Here is a 15,218-nt window from a genome sequence, read left to right as displayed (position 1 = left end):
TCAAGAACAATTTATGATTTACACTTTTTTGAAATAAAGGCGAAGCGGAGCTCGGCATCACTTGCGATACAAGAGAAAAAACCGAAAAAATGGATAGTATTGGAAAAAAAGAATCAAGAGCTACCAAAATTTTCGCATGTCTCGGTAAAATTAGTTCTGGGCCAACAAGCCAAGCAAAGCATTTGAATATTAAATTAGCAACGGGAAAAAACTTGCGAAACGGAAACAAAACCGACAATCTCTGAGCAGACACCAATAGAGCCGCTAAAAAACTGATTTTGTAAAAAGTTCCACTTAAAACTATAATGAAAAAGGCTTACAGCAAAATAAAAATCCGTGATGGGGCAACTAAGCCGATAAAACTTGAGCAGATAATAGTCAGTCAAACAACTCAATTTTTACAGGAATCATTTGTCCAAAAAAGTAGCAATTAAACAGATTCACAACCATTTCAAAATATTTTTAAACTTTTTTGCCTAGGTACTTGTAAATAAAGCAAAATTTTTGCCCATGAAGCGCTAAATAGTTTTCACTTCAGAAAAATCAAGTTTTCCTGGCCTAAAAATTTCAGATAAAGAACGTTATTCGATCGCTTTATTCGCTCAAAATTAGAACAAATCTCGATATTTTGAAACCAGTTTCTCTGAGCACCTGGACGATTTATTGAAATTTTTTAAATGTCTTTCAAATTACGACTGAAAAGGATTGAATATGATATATCACTCGACCCATTCCGATGATTATGTGTGGTTTCTGATTTTGCGTCGAAAATCCGAATGCAAAGTTTCTCCTCATTTTTAATGGTCACAACCAAAACAAGTAAAATTTGTAAGAGAAGTCGATAAAAGGGGGAAAAACCGTTTAGTTCCCGCTCTAGCAATCCAATAAAATTACACCAATTTGAGAAAACTGGATCTATAGGTAAACTTTTCATTCCGCTGAGAAATCTGAAACTTAAAATCCACTTTCGAAATTAAAAGTAGATCAATTTTTGTGACCTTCAGAAAATCAAAAGTAACACTGCAAAAAATCAAATTTGAGCGTGAACATATTTTATGATTTTTCATGAAAACAAAAAAATCAGCACGACTTATGAGATAGTCTAGATTAGACTACGCTCATGAAAACGAAACTCTCCGAGCCCACTAAAAGCCTCCTCACAGCAAAATTTATTTCAGCGGAAAAGTTCAAACTAATAAGTTTTCTTACCACATGTGTCGTTAGGGGGCAACTTCAACAAGCTTGTCGACGAATTCATTCTTGAGTTCAAATATAAAGTTTTCTACCTTCCCGAAAATTAAGAACAACTCTTCTGCTTCTGCAAATTGCAGGTAAGAGATGCAATCAGGCAAAATTGATGAATGATTACATTTTCAATTATACGCTAAGCCGTTTAATTCCATTTCTATCCCCATTTGTTTTGCATTTTAATCAATTTCACAATCGCTCTCAAGTTTAAAGGGATTAAGTACAAATATTTTCCTGGTGGACACTCTGCGGAGCTATCATTGATCCAGGGCTTGTCAGATACATACCTTCGCAAGTGCCAAGGGAATTATTTTTTATCTTTTAATCCATTTTCAAATTGGGTCTACCCCTGATTAGGAAAGATAGAATACTCATCTTAGCTATACCGAGAGGTTAAAAAGGGTCGGGTCGCTTTCGCTGCCGGATCAGAACAAAACAAAAATGCCTTGTAATGGTTACTAAACGAAAAAACACTGGAGTCCTACTTGACTCACTGTAAACACAGAAAAAGGCCGAATACCACTTCATATACAATCGAAACTTGAAAAAAAAACGAGAAATCAAATTAAAGCTGCTTCAGATGAAATGAAAACCATGTAGAAAAATATTCTTCGCTATTGCCTAAAAAATTAAAACTCGAAACGTCTTCCATATATTTAAAAAACAAACACGGCTCTTATTATTTATCATATCATATCCCTATGATCCTATCATTTTCGTATCCCTATAACATTATGCAACGCGATAAATTCACAAAAAATCGAAAGTGAAACATCCCTCGAATTTTGAATCCAGGGTATAAAATCTTTCAGGTCGTTTAAAAACCCATTTACTTTCAAAATGTATGAAGTCGTGCATTCTCTGTCACACTTAGATAGTCAAAACAAAGTCTCACAAAATAAATATTTTGAACAAAACAAAATCACAGAACATCAATTTATGTTGAGCATTCAAAACTTCGCTATTTTTTTCATTATGATGACGCGACTGCGGGTGCATTAGTCCTCTGTTGCGCTGGGTTTACAGGCGGAGGACCTTGATAGAAAGATGCCTGTTGCGCATATGGTGTCGGTTGCATCACATTTGAGTGCTGCTGTTGCTGCTTTGAATCTGAACTAGAAATATTACTCATCATTAAAGGATTCGTGCCCTCGTTTTTCTGCTGCCCATTCGCCGACATATTAGTCCAATCTGACTGCATGGGTCTACCAGTTCTGGGATCCGTCGGCACGGGCCACGAGTACGTCCCGCCAGCGCCACTCACCGGAGTTGGGTGCGGCATGCTCCCGTACATCATATTAGGGGCATATTGTGCATTTGGGGGCATTTGGAACCCTGGTGGCATCATATTAGGGGGCATCACGACACCTGGGGGAAACATTTGAGGGTTCATGATTGGATTGGGGGGCATCTGTTGCATGTTTGGCGTGACAAGAGTGGGCACTTTGCCCGACTGCATCTCGCGTAAGTATCCTAGCACCGTTTTGTAGATATCCTGCGTTTCTTTAGTTTTCTCCTGAAATAGAGAAGTAATCGCATTTCCCCTATTCGTATGTTTTAAAAATAGGTTTTTTTTGCCAAGAACTTGCATCATTTGAATACTATCATGCACACCATTCAAAACATTTCAACCTCTTAGCTTTCGCATACTGGAATGAACCTCTTAGCTTTCGTAAACTGGTCGGTCAACTCAACGAACATAGTTGATACCGTTACTTCATTTTCTTAGGAAATTCTTGGCAAAATGATTTGTTTGACTGAACTTCTTATTCTATTTTACCTCTGGTTTCATGTAGCGTAGCCTGTATTGTACATGTGCCTCAGCCAAAGCCCTGGATATCTCGATGGCCGTCTCTGCGTCACTTTCATCTTTGATCCTGCATTGTGCCAGGATACTCTTGCACTCTTTCAAGTTGGAGGCCTTCTATAACGCAGTTCATAAGAATCTCTATATTAGTCTCTTGAGTAGTTCTGGGGTTGAGAACTACAAAATGGCGCTGTGTTCATTGCAAAAATGAGTTGAAAAGCATCAAAGAAAAGCCACCCTCGTCAAAGCCAATACAATTGTCGTATTAAGGCTCGGAGCAGTTCTTCCTCTGAAAACATTCGAAATTGCAATTGTGAGTTTGTAATAAAGTGACCCGAGACGTTTGAGACTAGTTAATTTAAAATTCATTTTCAGACTAAGTGTCTTCAATGTTTACCTTGGACGTAGTTCCACTGGCTGATCCCTCTTTCTCCTTAGGCTTCTCTTTCTCGTTATCTTTCTCCTTCTCCTTGCCTTTTCCCTTCTCATTTGCCCCTCCCCCTTCGGTGTCTTCTTTCTGTTTCTTCTCCTCATACCACTTCTCCCACTCTTTGTGCATCTCACGCACACTACAATCAAATTAATTTACATTGCTACCGGACATGCAAAAACAAACTAATTTTCCAGGAAGGCGTGAAACAATTTTCGGATCTTTTTAAAAATTACCCTCTTCAAGAAAGGGGGGGTTTAATTGTTAAGTAGATTAAATTAGTCGAATTTTCGACCAATCAGAATGTAGCAAAATTCGATTTATACATAGAAAGCTCTAGTGCTAATTTACTGCTTTTATTTATAGGGGTGGCAATTTTTAGTAGACACCACAGGAGTGGCTATTGTTAAGTAGATCCCAATTTTCGATCTCCGATAAAGCACGAGCAGATTTAAGGGGAGGGGTATTATTTCTGTTCGACCAAACCCAAATTTTATTTGAAGGCGCCAACTTACACTTAAATTGAGGGGCAAATCGTGCAAAAACTCCTGAACAAAATATTCCGAAAATCTCTTAAAAAGGTCAACTCGCCTGTCTTCTTCTTCTAAAAATTTACCTGTCAAACATCATTTTCTCAGCCAAAGGTGTAATCAAAACGACCTGATGAACCCTTTCTTCATTTTGAGCCCAACGAGTGTTTTTAATCAAATCCGCTAGCCTAGACATAATAATCGTACAAAAGTCCATCCTAAATAAAACCTCAGATGTGCCTCGTAACCAGATTAACAAAAGACTCACTATTTTTGAAAAAATATTTCCTCTCTCGGGGGTGGTGACATCTCACGCTCTGCGATTGAATCCCCTCCTGAAGATCCTCTTACAGCAGCTGCAGAGCCACCATTCGCGCCTCCTCCTCCCCTGTGGGTATTCCTCCTCGCCCACTCTTCCTGCTTCTCTTGTCTAGTAAAACAGACTCATAGCAACGACCTTTTTTGTAGCATATGCTGCTCAAAAGACTTTTCTTTCAAGTTAGTAGAACAACAAGAATTATCCTAATTACTGCAAATGAGCTACACGTATGGCGTCGACATGCACAACTGATATTTTTATTTCTTGCATTATGAATTTACAAAAACTAACCTATACTGATCTAACATGGAGTCATAATCCTCCGTGTCTTCCCCTTCCTCTATGTCCATGCGACTCGGGAACCGAGGAGGTCCCATTCGGCGTCTCTTCAATTCACGGTTGGATCCAAGTTGACTGGTTGGACTTCGAGTTCGAGCACGCAACGATCGCTCGTCTGGTTGCTCACCCGGAAGTAATCCTGAAACAATAGTAAATCATTTACTATATAATTGCAATATAAGATTAAAATTTCGTTTCACTGTAAAGTGGACGCAGCAATGTACAACTTAAAAACATCCTCTTTAACAAGACTTTTTATGGACCAATTTTTTTTTTAATTAGGGGACATTGAACTGACAAATTGCAGATGCCTTTCAGTAGCTTAAAGTATCTTTGTTCAAAATCTTAAATTCTTTAGTAAGATGCGATGCAGAGAAAAAAATGTTGTCTCGAAAGACGTTCAATTTGAGAAAAATACGTCCACTAACACAACAGCCGGCGTTAAATGCGTATTCAGAGTTAGGCTTCGAGCGGCATCTCAGCCGACAACACTTAGGTAAACGCCCGTTGAGCCCAAAGCAGAAAAAACATGCCATGAAACAGTTTGAGCTATTCAGCTTTGATATTCACGCCCTTTCCCACTCAACACACACAAAAGGATTTTTAAAACATTTTTTCCTTAAAAGGGCTCCAAATTATACCATGAAGCCAAAAAAACCCAAGCCATTTTTGTCTATTTAGGTTTTTTAGCGTTAAAAATTTTTTAAAACTACAAAGTCAGAGTTAGTACATTTACAATTAACCGAAATGAATCCAAGGAATCGGCTAAGCCGATACAACATATACAGACAAACGAGGCCAAAGTTTTTTTGAAACTGAAAACTTAGCCTTTAAAAAACAGGCCTTGGTCGGATTCGCGCCTAGATCTTTAGTCGTCAGACGTAGCCGTTACCTCTGGGCAAAGCATAGAAAATTGAAATAATTAAAATGATGTTAAACTAGTAGTTTACCTTCAAAAAATCCTTTTTGTTGTTCAGATCATTTTAAACAAGAGGAATTTTGTATTCAGGTGTGTTTCAGTTTTTGTGTCGACCATTTGAAAAATGGGTAAGAACTTTGTATTCGAGTGTGTTTTATATATATTTCTTGTTTTCCATGCCAAATCAGGTACTACAGAGAATCATCGGAATGGATCGATTAATAAACAAAACTGAAGCCCTTTCAGTTGTGACTCAAACATTGAAAAATTTTCAAAAAGTTTTATCAGTATCGAGAAAAACTGGCTTAAAACTTTTGATTGTTATTTCAAATTCGAACGAATACAGCGATTGAGCAGGCTTACTACACTACAGCTTGTTTATGCTTGAATTAAACCCTGAAAACTTAATTTTAAGCACGCATTTTTAAGTTTCTAGTCATTTTTCCACAAAAACTCTTTGTCCAATTTTCGTTTATTACTATTACCGCAGAAATGCCTAAATTATAGTTTTACGTCAGATTCTTTCATCACACCACGAAAAAAAAACTAATTTGAAAAAGTTTTCAATTGTTTTGAAGACTATGGTCGGAACATTATCTGCGACTTGCACAGTAACAGGCTATCCAGACAATCTCAATCCCAGCTTCATAGCACTTGCTAATAGCAGGTTTCAAACTACAGCGTAATAATCAAGAAGCAATAGTAAAAAATCGACCTAAATTATTATTGTGAAATTTATACCATGAAGCCAAGTTTTGAAGCCAAGTTTTAAGCCAGTTTTTTTTTCTAATTTTTTATTAAGTGTCAGAGAGTTTAATTTGAAAAACTTACACAAAGGCGAAGCTGCGTTTTGCAAACACAAGTGAGAAAAATGCAAAGAAGGGCTATAAACAGGCAAAACAAAGTGAAAGAAGGAAAAGGAAAAACTCATAACATACCTTAAAAGAAAAATTTGATAATCCATTTTTAGACTAAGAGTATCACAGTTTCACATCTGCTCTTCGACCGCTGGTAAATTTACTAACACCAGTCACAAAAAAAAGCAGCAAAAATTCGAGCAGAAAAAATTTGACTATTTCAATGTTCCCGATTTGAATATCCGAACTGATGATTAAGAGCGTCACTCACGTCCTCGCATCTGTGCAACAATCGCTTGGAAGTAAACTACAGGCCCAGCTAATGCTGGATGTACCTGTTTTCTTATTTTTAAAAACTTCGATTGTACTGATACCGAAATGCGTAATTTTCACAAAAATGAAGTTCACCCTAGCAGAGAAATTCACCCTAGTAATTTCTCTGCTTAAGAAGTAGATTAGCTGTTTATAAGGAGAAAACTACTAATCCTCCTTTCAATTTAAATCTTTCTTCAGATTTCGCTCGGTAGTTTTCGAAAAAAAAAATGAAAAAAAAAATCTAAGAAACGATCAAAAAATCAAAAACTTGACTATTCCTAAATCTAGAAATATTCTCTACTTAAGCATGGGAATAGGCTCTTATGCAGGGAAGATTTCCACGCCCTAATTTTTAGAATTAACCCCTAAAGTCCAATTCCGCTAAAAGTTTTCCAGAATAGTGGATTATCCCGAAGTGCGTATTGGCTTTCTTCAAAAAAAGGAGAGACCGATTACGCAGAGAAATCTAAGCATCAGGTTAGTTTGAATAATTGATTATCCCCAGAATCAGCACGTTATCTTTTGAAGAAAAGAAGTTACTAAAAAAAGGGTAAAAATTCAAAATTTGAATTTTTTTAGGGCTACAATGTTTTCAAAACGCAGTGCATAACCGATTGTTCAGGAAACTATTTTTCTTTCGGTTGGCAGGGTAGTTTGAGAAGAGTTTTAAAAATCAACTGAAATGTCAAAAAATGTGCTTGTTTGAGACCATACATTTTTCTACCGAATTTAGGCAACGATCGCTTGAGAAAGGGATATCCAGGTGATTCATTTTTTTGATTGAAACCTTCATCTCTTTCATGTAATAATTGAGAAAATGAAAAAATTCAAAACAAATAGATCAAAAATCTCCATACTGAAATTTTCGAAGACCGCAGAAAATGAAAAGAGGTAAAATGAAAAGAGACTAGCGAAATATGCAGGCACAAAGAAGAGCAGCCAGTTTGTCCATTGGTGCCATTTCTGAAAAACTGCGGTGTAGTTTTTGAAAAATTGAAATTTCTGCGAAAAACAAACAATAAAAAACAACAAATCCCATGCATTTTCATAATACATGTTTTTCAAACAGGACCGAACACTAGCCAACAATAAAGCAACAACATAAGCTATTAAATTGCCTATGCTTAAATAAGCTTGAACTTGATTAAATTGAAAGATACCATAAGTGTCACCAATTGAGCACGTTTATTGATGACTTAGGCTAGGAAAAAAACCTTCGTATTAATACACTACGCTTAGCTGTGTAAAACATATTGGCACAGTTGAATTAATACAAAACAATAGAAAAAAATTAGACGTTAATAAGCCGACAGAATTCTAGCCGACACCCGATAAAAAGAAAAGTTACCAAATTTTTAAACAGCACAGAGAATAACTCACATTGCAATATTTTGCATGTAAAGCCTGCACAGAAAGCACACACGCGCCTAGTACCAGCGGCTCATATAGGAGGTTACATGAGACCAGCAAATTTACGATTTCTAAACTTGGCCATTCTGTAAACATATTTACGGGAAAAAGTTAAGTACCCGGTTGCAACAAAATATAACCTGACCTTCAGAATCAACCTGATAACGCAAAAACGTCAAAATTCAACAGCTTTGTAAAATGAAATCCCATGGATCTAAAATATATGCTTACTGTGTGCCGCAGTGGGCATAGAGTAGTCTCTTTCTCCTCCCTGTGGTGTATCCACATCCAAGTACCTCCCTGGTCTTCGAAGCCTAAACACCAATGCACACATTTTTTGGAATGATGCTGCTATGATTGAGTGGCCCCATTGAGAAATAGCTTGCCATTCAGAAAGATGTGGCAGTATTTTTTCTATCACACTTAATGTTTTATTTCGTAAAACCTCCCCCTTGCCATTTTAAGCTGAAAAAAAAACTACCAAAATTGAGTTTTCATGACAAATAAATTAACCCAGTAATAGTTATGGTTTTTAAATCGTAACATAAGTAAGAGCGAGCACTTTTTTTGATAGGAACAATATAGTAATGACACTTTTAATCTGAAAACACAAATTAAATACAAATTAGTTTTCAAACTAATACAAGCTAAATGCATGCGGGACCTGTCTATCATAGTTGCTTATCGAGGGACCACTATCATAGTAGTACCATCGCAACTATCGATAATCAAAAAGCAATTGCCATTTCCGACTACGATAGCTTCCGCTAAGTTAAGTTTGAAAAAACGCTCAACGCGAAACAATCCTTAAAATGTTTCAATTGATTTTATTTGTGCTGAAGACTAGCAAATATTATATCGAATCATTCGGTCGGATATACTGGCAGCAGTTCCGAAACAAGATGTGGACACCAACAAATTTCAGCTTCAAAAGCAGTACCACCATGTTTCTCTAAAACGTTGAAAGACTAATGCTGACCTGTCATCTGGTGGTCCATTGAATCTATTGTGACTATCATTTAAGAAACCCCCTCTCCCCATCCCACTCCCTCCCATCTGCCCTGCACTATCATAGGGGTGATTGCGTCTCCTCCTGAAATGGGCAGCTTCTCCCTCCGAGAAGTGGTTGTTGTTGTAGGGTCTACTATTAGGGGCGACTGTCGCTACTCGCGGGTGGTTCTTCTGAGCAGACCATCGGTTACTGAGAGTATTCGAAGCCACACGCTAAAAATCTCACTTCGTCAATCATTAAAATTTACCAGATGAGTTCTATGCTATAGAATGCCGTCGACAACCATTGTGATCAAAAGGATGTTAAAATTGTTACTTTTATCTTACAAAGAATACAACTCGAATTCTTCCAACTTTAGAAAAGTCAATTTGCGTTTTCCTGAATAGGCCAAACATGATTTTTATTCGACTGACCGTGATTTTGGGTGCTCCTCTGCCTATCTCCGACTCCAGTTTGGCACTGGCCCCACTCAACTTGGCCCTGAGAGACTGTGCAGACTCACTGCTCACCAACTCCCCATTTCCGTCTATCAGCTCCGAAATCAGACTGGCGCGCGTCGCTTTCTAGTAACAATGAGAAAATTAGAAAGTCTTTTTTAAATCCCAGATATCTTGGTTAATCATATCTTGCCCACACATTTTCAGTTCTCTCATGAACCAATAATACGCAATCTTTTTAAGCAAGAAAAAAATCGCAATATCATTAACCAGTTTCTATTCGAAACATTTCTATCGGATCTTTGTATGGCGATAGCTCACGAATCAATCAGAAGCTGAAGAGAACCACGTAAATCAAAATGTTCAAAAGTAAAAATACCAAGAAGAGAAATCTGTGCTGTGTGTTTGTAACATGGTGTAGCGCATCTCTCAGCTCGAACTCGGCATCACACAAGTCACAGTAGTATGTGGGGTCCTCATTGGGTCTACTGATGCACACGCGCTCCGTCAGACAGTCCAGTCCTGAACGAAAGAAGCTCAGAACAGGGAATCAAATAAACTCATAAAAAAAGCAAGGGTTAAATAATTGCTAAAGTAACCTTTAAGATCGAAAAAAATTCAATTCTCGAAAAGTCTTGAGCCCGAAATTAAGTCCCGAAATTCAACTTTCGAAAAATACAACTGTCGAAGAAATTCAACTGAAATTCAACTGTCGAAGAAATTCAACTTTCGAAATTAAGTCCTGAAATTCAACTTTGCGCAGTTCAGGGGTGACAGACGACTCTCCCCCTCCCCCAGGGATTCGACCCCCTCACTAACCAAAGATCCCCCTTCGGTATTATTTGAAGACATCCATTTTCGGCCAACAAGTCATAAAATTTTTCTAAAGAGGCTTTTGGCGCTAATATACGCTAATTTTGAAGAACAGCGCACGCCGCAAAACGCAATTTTTCGGTCAAAAAATTCCAAAAAACAAAAACGGCGTTTTAAATTTGCTTTTTCAAATATTTGACTGCGAAAATCAATTTGATCTACCTAAAAAAAAAGGTCGATAAAATTTTCGATTTTTTTGAAAATCAACCCCCCCCCCCCCCCTCGAGAAAATCCTATATCCGCACCTGGCGTAGTGTACTTATGTGACGCTGATGCAAAATCTTTTTTGCGGCATCTCATTTTACGAAAGACACTAGCGCGTGATTTCGAAATACTTGCGCGTGGTTCGTATCTAAGGTGCTTCAAAACAATGACCTTCAAACTGCTGCCCTAGCGTTCATTATGCTAGCCGAGCAAAGCGGTCGCTAATCGCCAATGCCGTGTTCGAAGTTAGCGTTGACTTACTAGAGTCTGAGCCTGCTAAAGGATTGGTCAACTAAAATCCCTAGCATATTTGAGATATTTGAATAAGATTTTTGGGGGAGGCTTCTCATGCTGGAGGGACTGAATGCTGGAAAAATTTCAACCAATCAAAATCGCTAAGCGTTCCTATTGGCTAGATGCCTCTCTCACAAAATCGAAGTCAATACTAACAGAAAATGTATTAAGCTGTACAATTCGTGCAGATATAATAATTTTTTTTTGTTTTTCCATTTTTCGTAAATCGGTATCCTTGAAATATCAAATTGTTCCAACCTGCCTTCGATCCGGCAATATTTGAAAATTCATCTGCTTATTGTCTAATCGGTCTATATTATCACTAATGGCCAGGATTAGTTTGAGATTTTCGCAATTTCCATGAGAATTTTAATTACTCAATTCTGATTGGCTGAAAACAGACGAAAATAAATTTCAAGCAGTCGGTCCCTCCAGCATGATGGAGGCCACCAGATTTCTGATTGGCTGCAAAAAGAGAAAATAAATTTCCAACATTCGGTCCTTTCCTAATGAAGAACGCCACCTTGTTTTTGTCGCTATTTCAGCTTGACAAGCAGAAAAGTTTGAAAATATGAAAATGTATTGGCTAGCATACTTTTGATAGCTTTTTTTCTCCGAAATACACAACAACAAGGAGAAATTGAAACTTGCATTTCTGAGAATTTGAAAAATTAGAAAAGAATTTCAAATTGAAATTAAGCTATCAACAAGCAGATGAAGTTCCTTGTCACATAATTTGTGATCAATCACACCGTTGCCGCTAAACCTGAAAATGCAGTTATGTCTGAAAAATCAACAAAAATACTGGGACAGTGAACTTGTGTCAAAAGTTGTTGACTAAGAGTGATGCTTCATGCTTGCAATTAAAAGTACAATTAATTGCAATTTGATTTTGCGTTACGCCAATTAATTGGTAATTGATTTTTAACATTCCAATTAAATGCAATTTAATTTGCTGTTCTTCAATTAATTATTGACCTGCCATGGTCACATCCCATCCCATCCCGACCCAGGTGCGGATTTATAGGGGGCGGGTTCGACATCCTTCAAGGATTGGACCCTGCCGACCCGCACGCGAGTTTCATGGAAAAAAATCGATTTTAATGGCAACCCATATAATCAATTTTCATGGCCCATGTAAACATTGTAAATTGATATTTATGGAATTTTAATTAATGTAACGCCTTTTTTGCCTGCTTTTCCAAAATTCCATCCCCTCTCTCGAAAAAATCGTAGATTCGCCCCTGCTTCGACCTGTAATGGCTTGAACCGAACACTGTTGCAAATTGTGAAATGTGTAGAATAAATATGATTTATATGGTTTTCGGGATCTTCTTAACAATTCCACCCCCTTGCTACAGGAAGAGATTCGTTACTAAGTACAAAATTCGTATATGCTTTAACCAGTAAATTATTCCATTATAGGGGTGGCAATTCGTTACTAGGTACCAAAGGGTGGGAGAATAGTTGAAGAGATCCGTTTTGTGCGTACAATGATTTGGATCTTGCTAAATATTCCCCCTATTGCAATAGGGGGGGGGGGCAATTCTTTACAAGGTTTGAATGAAAATTTTTGACATAACGCCAACCAATTTCGACAATATATGAATTTTATTTCGATTTTTCTGCTAGTCGATGCGATTTTCATTATAAAAACTTTTATGCTAGTTTATCTTTATGCTAGTCGATAAACCGCCCTATCTTAGATTGTTCTATTAATGAAGTTGATAACTTTGCTGAGAAATCGTGAGATAATTATCGTAATTAGGGAAGCTTGACCCAAGACTGCGTCTCTTACGTCTGTCAATCAATTATGCGTAAGCTGTTATGCTAAAAGCCTCAATTTCACTTTTTATGCTAACGATTGATGTGCTTAAATGCCTAACAACAAACAGATTGTTGGACGGGGAAACTGATTCCTAAAATCTGTTGTAAAAAAAATCACAATGAAAATGATTGCAACCGTCAAAAATTGACTGGGCGCATCCAACAGCGAATTTTATTTCATTTTTTCGAGTCAACATAAGAACTTCTTACAGTGAAACGTCAGTTGACTCACCGATGATTGGATTTGTCTCCCTCTGTAGAGACGAAACTAGTCGTGCACTCTGTAATTCCCCAAGGGCAGTGTCAATTGGATCAGACTGAGAAGATTGATCTCCTAAGTCTTCCACACGCTGAAAGAAAAATCAGGTTCAGCAAATTTCAAATGACTTTAAGTCAGTCGAACGTTAAACGCTATTTCTGCAAACATACAAATCGAAATATAACTTATTTGGCGAAGATTTTTTCGACTGATTCAGGGATTAACTTGATTTACTTACCTTTGCATGTCTGAGCCCTAACAGATGTTGTTTGTACGCCACTGAATTGTTCAGCTGCAGCTCACATGGCTGAAAAACAAAACAAACCAATGACACACTTCCAATTTTGGCATAGCGAAACATTTCAAATCATAAGGCCTCATAATTACGAATAGGATCTCACTATTTGAATAGTTTTAGTCGCTGAAGAAATAATTATTGATAATATTCTGTGCAATGGCAATTTGCATCGATTGAACTCGAAATCCTCTGCATCATTAACTAAGCCGGAGTGCGGTCTGTATTTAGACAACCGCGTATTCAGACACTGTATTAACCAATCAGAATCGAGATAAGGAAGAAATGAATTTCATATCTTCCTTGTCTCGATTCTGATTGGTTAATTCAGTGTCTGAATACGCGGTTGTGTAAATACTGCTAGGTAACCAACTGAGCCAAATCGCAACTTCGCATAATTTGCCAAACTGAAAATGTGTTCAACAGTGCCGAAAATTGATGACATTTCAAAAGTTTTTAGTTCTGTTTGTGAATTGTTTTGGGAGCGAAACCGAGAAGAACAAAAACTGACAATTTGCCGATTTTTTTGTTTATTCAGAAAAATTTATGGCGCCGCGCGAGGTAACTTTTGTTAGTTTAACAAGCGACAGCAATTAAAATGGCCTTGGGTCTTTTCAACTTCCGTCGATTTAAATTAATTTACTTGTCAGTGATTTGGGATGAGTAAAATCAGTATGTAAAATAATTTTCGGCTTTGTTGAACAACGTTTTATTTTTCGGCACTGTAATACTTCGTCACTGTTGTACTGCCCCAAGCATAGCAATGCAAGCTAGTGAATAGAAAATGAGAATGAATTGAAGCTCTCGAACTTCTGGGCAATAGTGGAGTTTGCCTTCGTCTTAACAAAGTAAATTAACTGAACTGACAAAAAGACGACCCTAGTATGACTGAAAAGAGAAAAATCAAAATGCGAAAAAGTAAATTAAAGCCTGTACAAATTTAAGGACTTTGCCTTAAAAAAGTTTCAAAAATTATCGCGACCTATATAAGAATCTGAACTACGTTCATTGAATCTTAAAACAGAGCTTTCACTGTTTAAAACCATATTTGAAAAAAATATCTACGAAAACTTGAATTTGTCTCGACTGGTGTTCAACTGAAAACTAAGTCGAGAAACCAAAGCACCCGCGTTAAATCAGCATTCAGTATATTTTATAGCCACTGAGCCGACAATACTTGGGTAAACGCCCGTTGATCCGAAAATTGCCATGAAAATTTTTTTTTTGTCATTAAAATTTTTGATCTAACAGGCTTTTAAACTGGAGGACACTTCCATTTCTTTTACATCACATTCGCCTCCAAAAAAATAATAGAGCACAAAAATAAATTTTAGCTCCTCAAACGAAGTCAGAAAAAAATAAGCGAAAATAAATTAATCGAAATCAGAATTGGTAAAGTTTCTGAACGACTTTCAATTAAAGTAAAAAGAGCTTCACGTAAAATAAAATTGGATCTACTTAACAATCCCCCCCACCTATTATAAAAGGGGGGAAATTGTTAAGTAGGTTCAGCTTGCAAATTACTAGCAAATTAGTCGAACTTTCAGCCAATCAGAATGCAGCAAATGCTGAAACCGAGAAAAAGTTCTAATTGGCAACAGCTGTTACACTTAGCAAATAAGCACGTAAAATGAACTTAGCAAATGAGCACGTAAATTAAAGGGGGGGGGGAGAGATTCTTAAGTAGGTACCATGGGGGGGGGGGGGGGAATTGTTAAGTAGATCCAGAAAATTGCACACTTTTGAAACTAATATTACCCGACAATTCAAGTTCTCCCAGAAAAAATCTATTTCATTCAAATCGAAAAAACAGCCCAACCGAAATTCGAACACCAAACCGTAC

General features: G+C 37.2%; 2 protein-coding genes across 3 annotated transcripts in view; both read right to left on the bottom strand.

Annotated features, from left to right (window-relative positions):
* Positions 1 to 1,407, bottom strand: part of LOC134841687 (uncharacterized) — a 41,073-nt gene extending 39,666 nt beyond the window's left edge. The window contains exon 1 of the mRNA XM_063857726.1: positions 1,210 to 1,407. Coding sequence (XP_063713796.1) covers positions 1,210 to 1,258 — 49 coding nt within the window. The 5' untranslated portion in view covers positions 1,259 to 1,407. The remainder of the gene's footprint in view (positions 1 to 1,209) is intronic.
* Positions 1,408 to 2,139: 732 nt separating this feature from the next.
* The window catches only part of LOC134841707 (uncharacterized), a 343,993-nt gene continuing 330,914 nt past the window's right edge, over positions 2,140 to 15,218 (bottom strand). Inside the window, exons 3-13 of one of the 2 annotated variants that reach the window (XM_063857743.1) lie at positions 13,319 to 13,387; positions 13,054 to 13,171; positions 10,003 to 10,145; positions 9,600 to 9,749; positions 9,154 to 9,398; positions 8,406 to 8,488; positions 4,626 to 4,812; positions 4,284 to 4,445; positions 3,453 to 3,624; positions 3,029 to 3,172; positions 2,140 to 2,764 (exon numbers count right to left, since the gene is read on the bottom strand). In XM_063857743.1, the coding sequence (XP_063713813.1) occupies positions 2,222 to 2,764; positions 3,029 to 3,172; positions 3,453 to 3,624; positions 4,284 to 4,445; positions 4,626 to 4,812; positions 8,406 to 8,488; positions 9,154 to 9,398; positions 9,600 to 9,749; positions 10,003 to 10,145; positions 13,054 to 13,171; positions 13,319 to 13,387 (2,016 nt within the window). In that variant the 3' untranslated portion in view covers positions 2,140 to 2,221. The remainder of the gene's footprint in view (positions 2,765 to 3,028; positions 3,173 to 3,452; positions 3,625 to 4,283; positions 4,446 to 4,625; positions 4,813 to 8,405; positions 8,489 to 9,153; positions 9,399 to 9,599; positions 9,750 to 10,002; positions 10,146 to 13,053; positions 13,172 to 13,318; positions 13,388 to 15,218) is intronic. The other variant, XM_063857750.1, reaches the window with a different exon arrangement.

This window comes from Symsagittifera roscoffensis, chromosome 1, assembly GCF_963678635.1.
Source record: "Symsagittifera roscoffensis chromosome 1, txSymRosc1.1, whole genome shotgun sequence".
Classification (NCBI taxonomy): domain Eukaryota; kingdom Metazoa; phylum Xenacoelomorpha; order Acoela; family Convolutidae; genus Symsagittifera; species Symsagittifera roscoffensis.
Note: the sequence above shows the minus strand (reverse complement) of the source record. Positions and strands in the feature narration are given on the sequence as shown.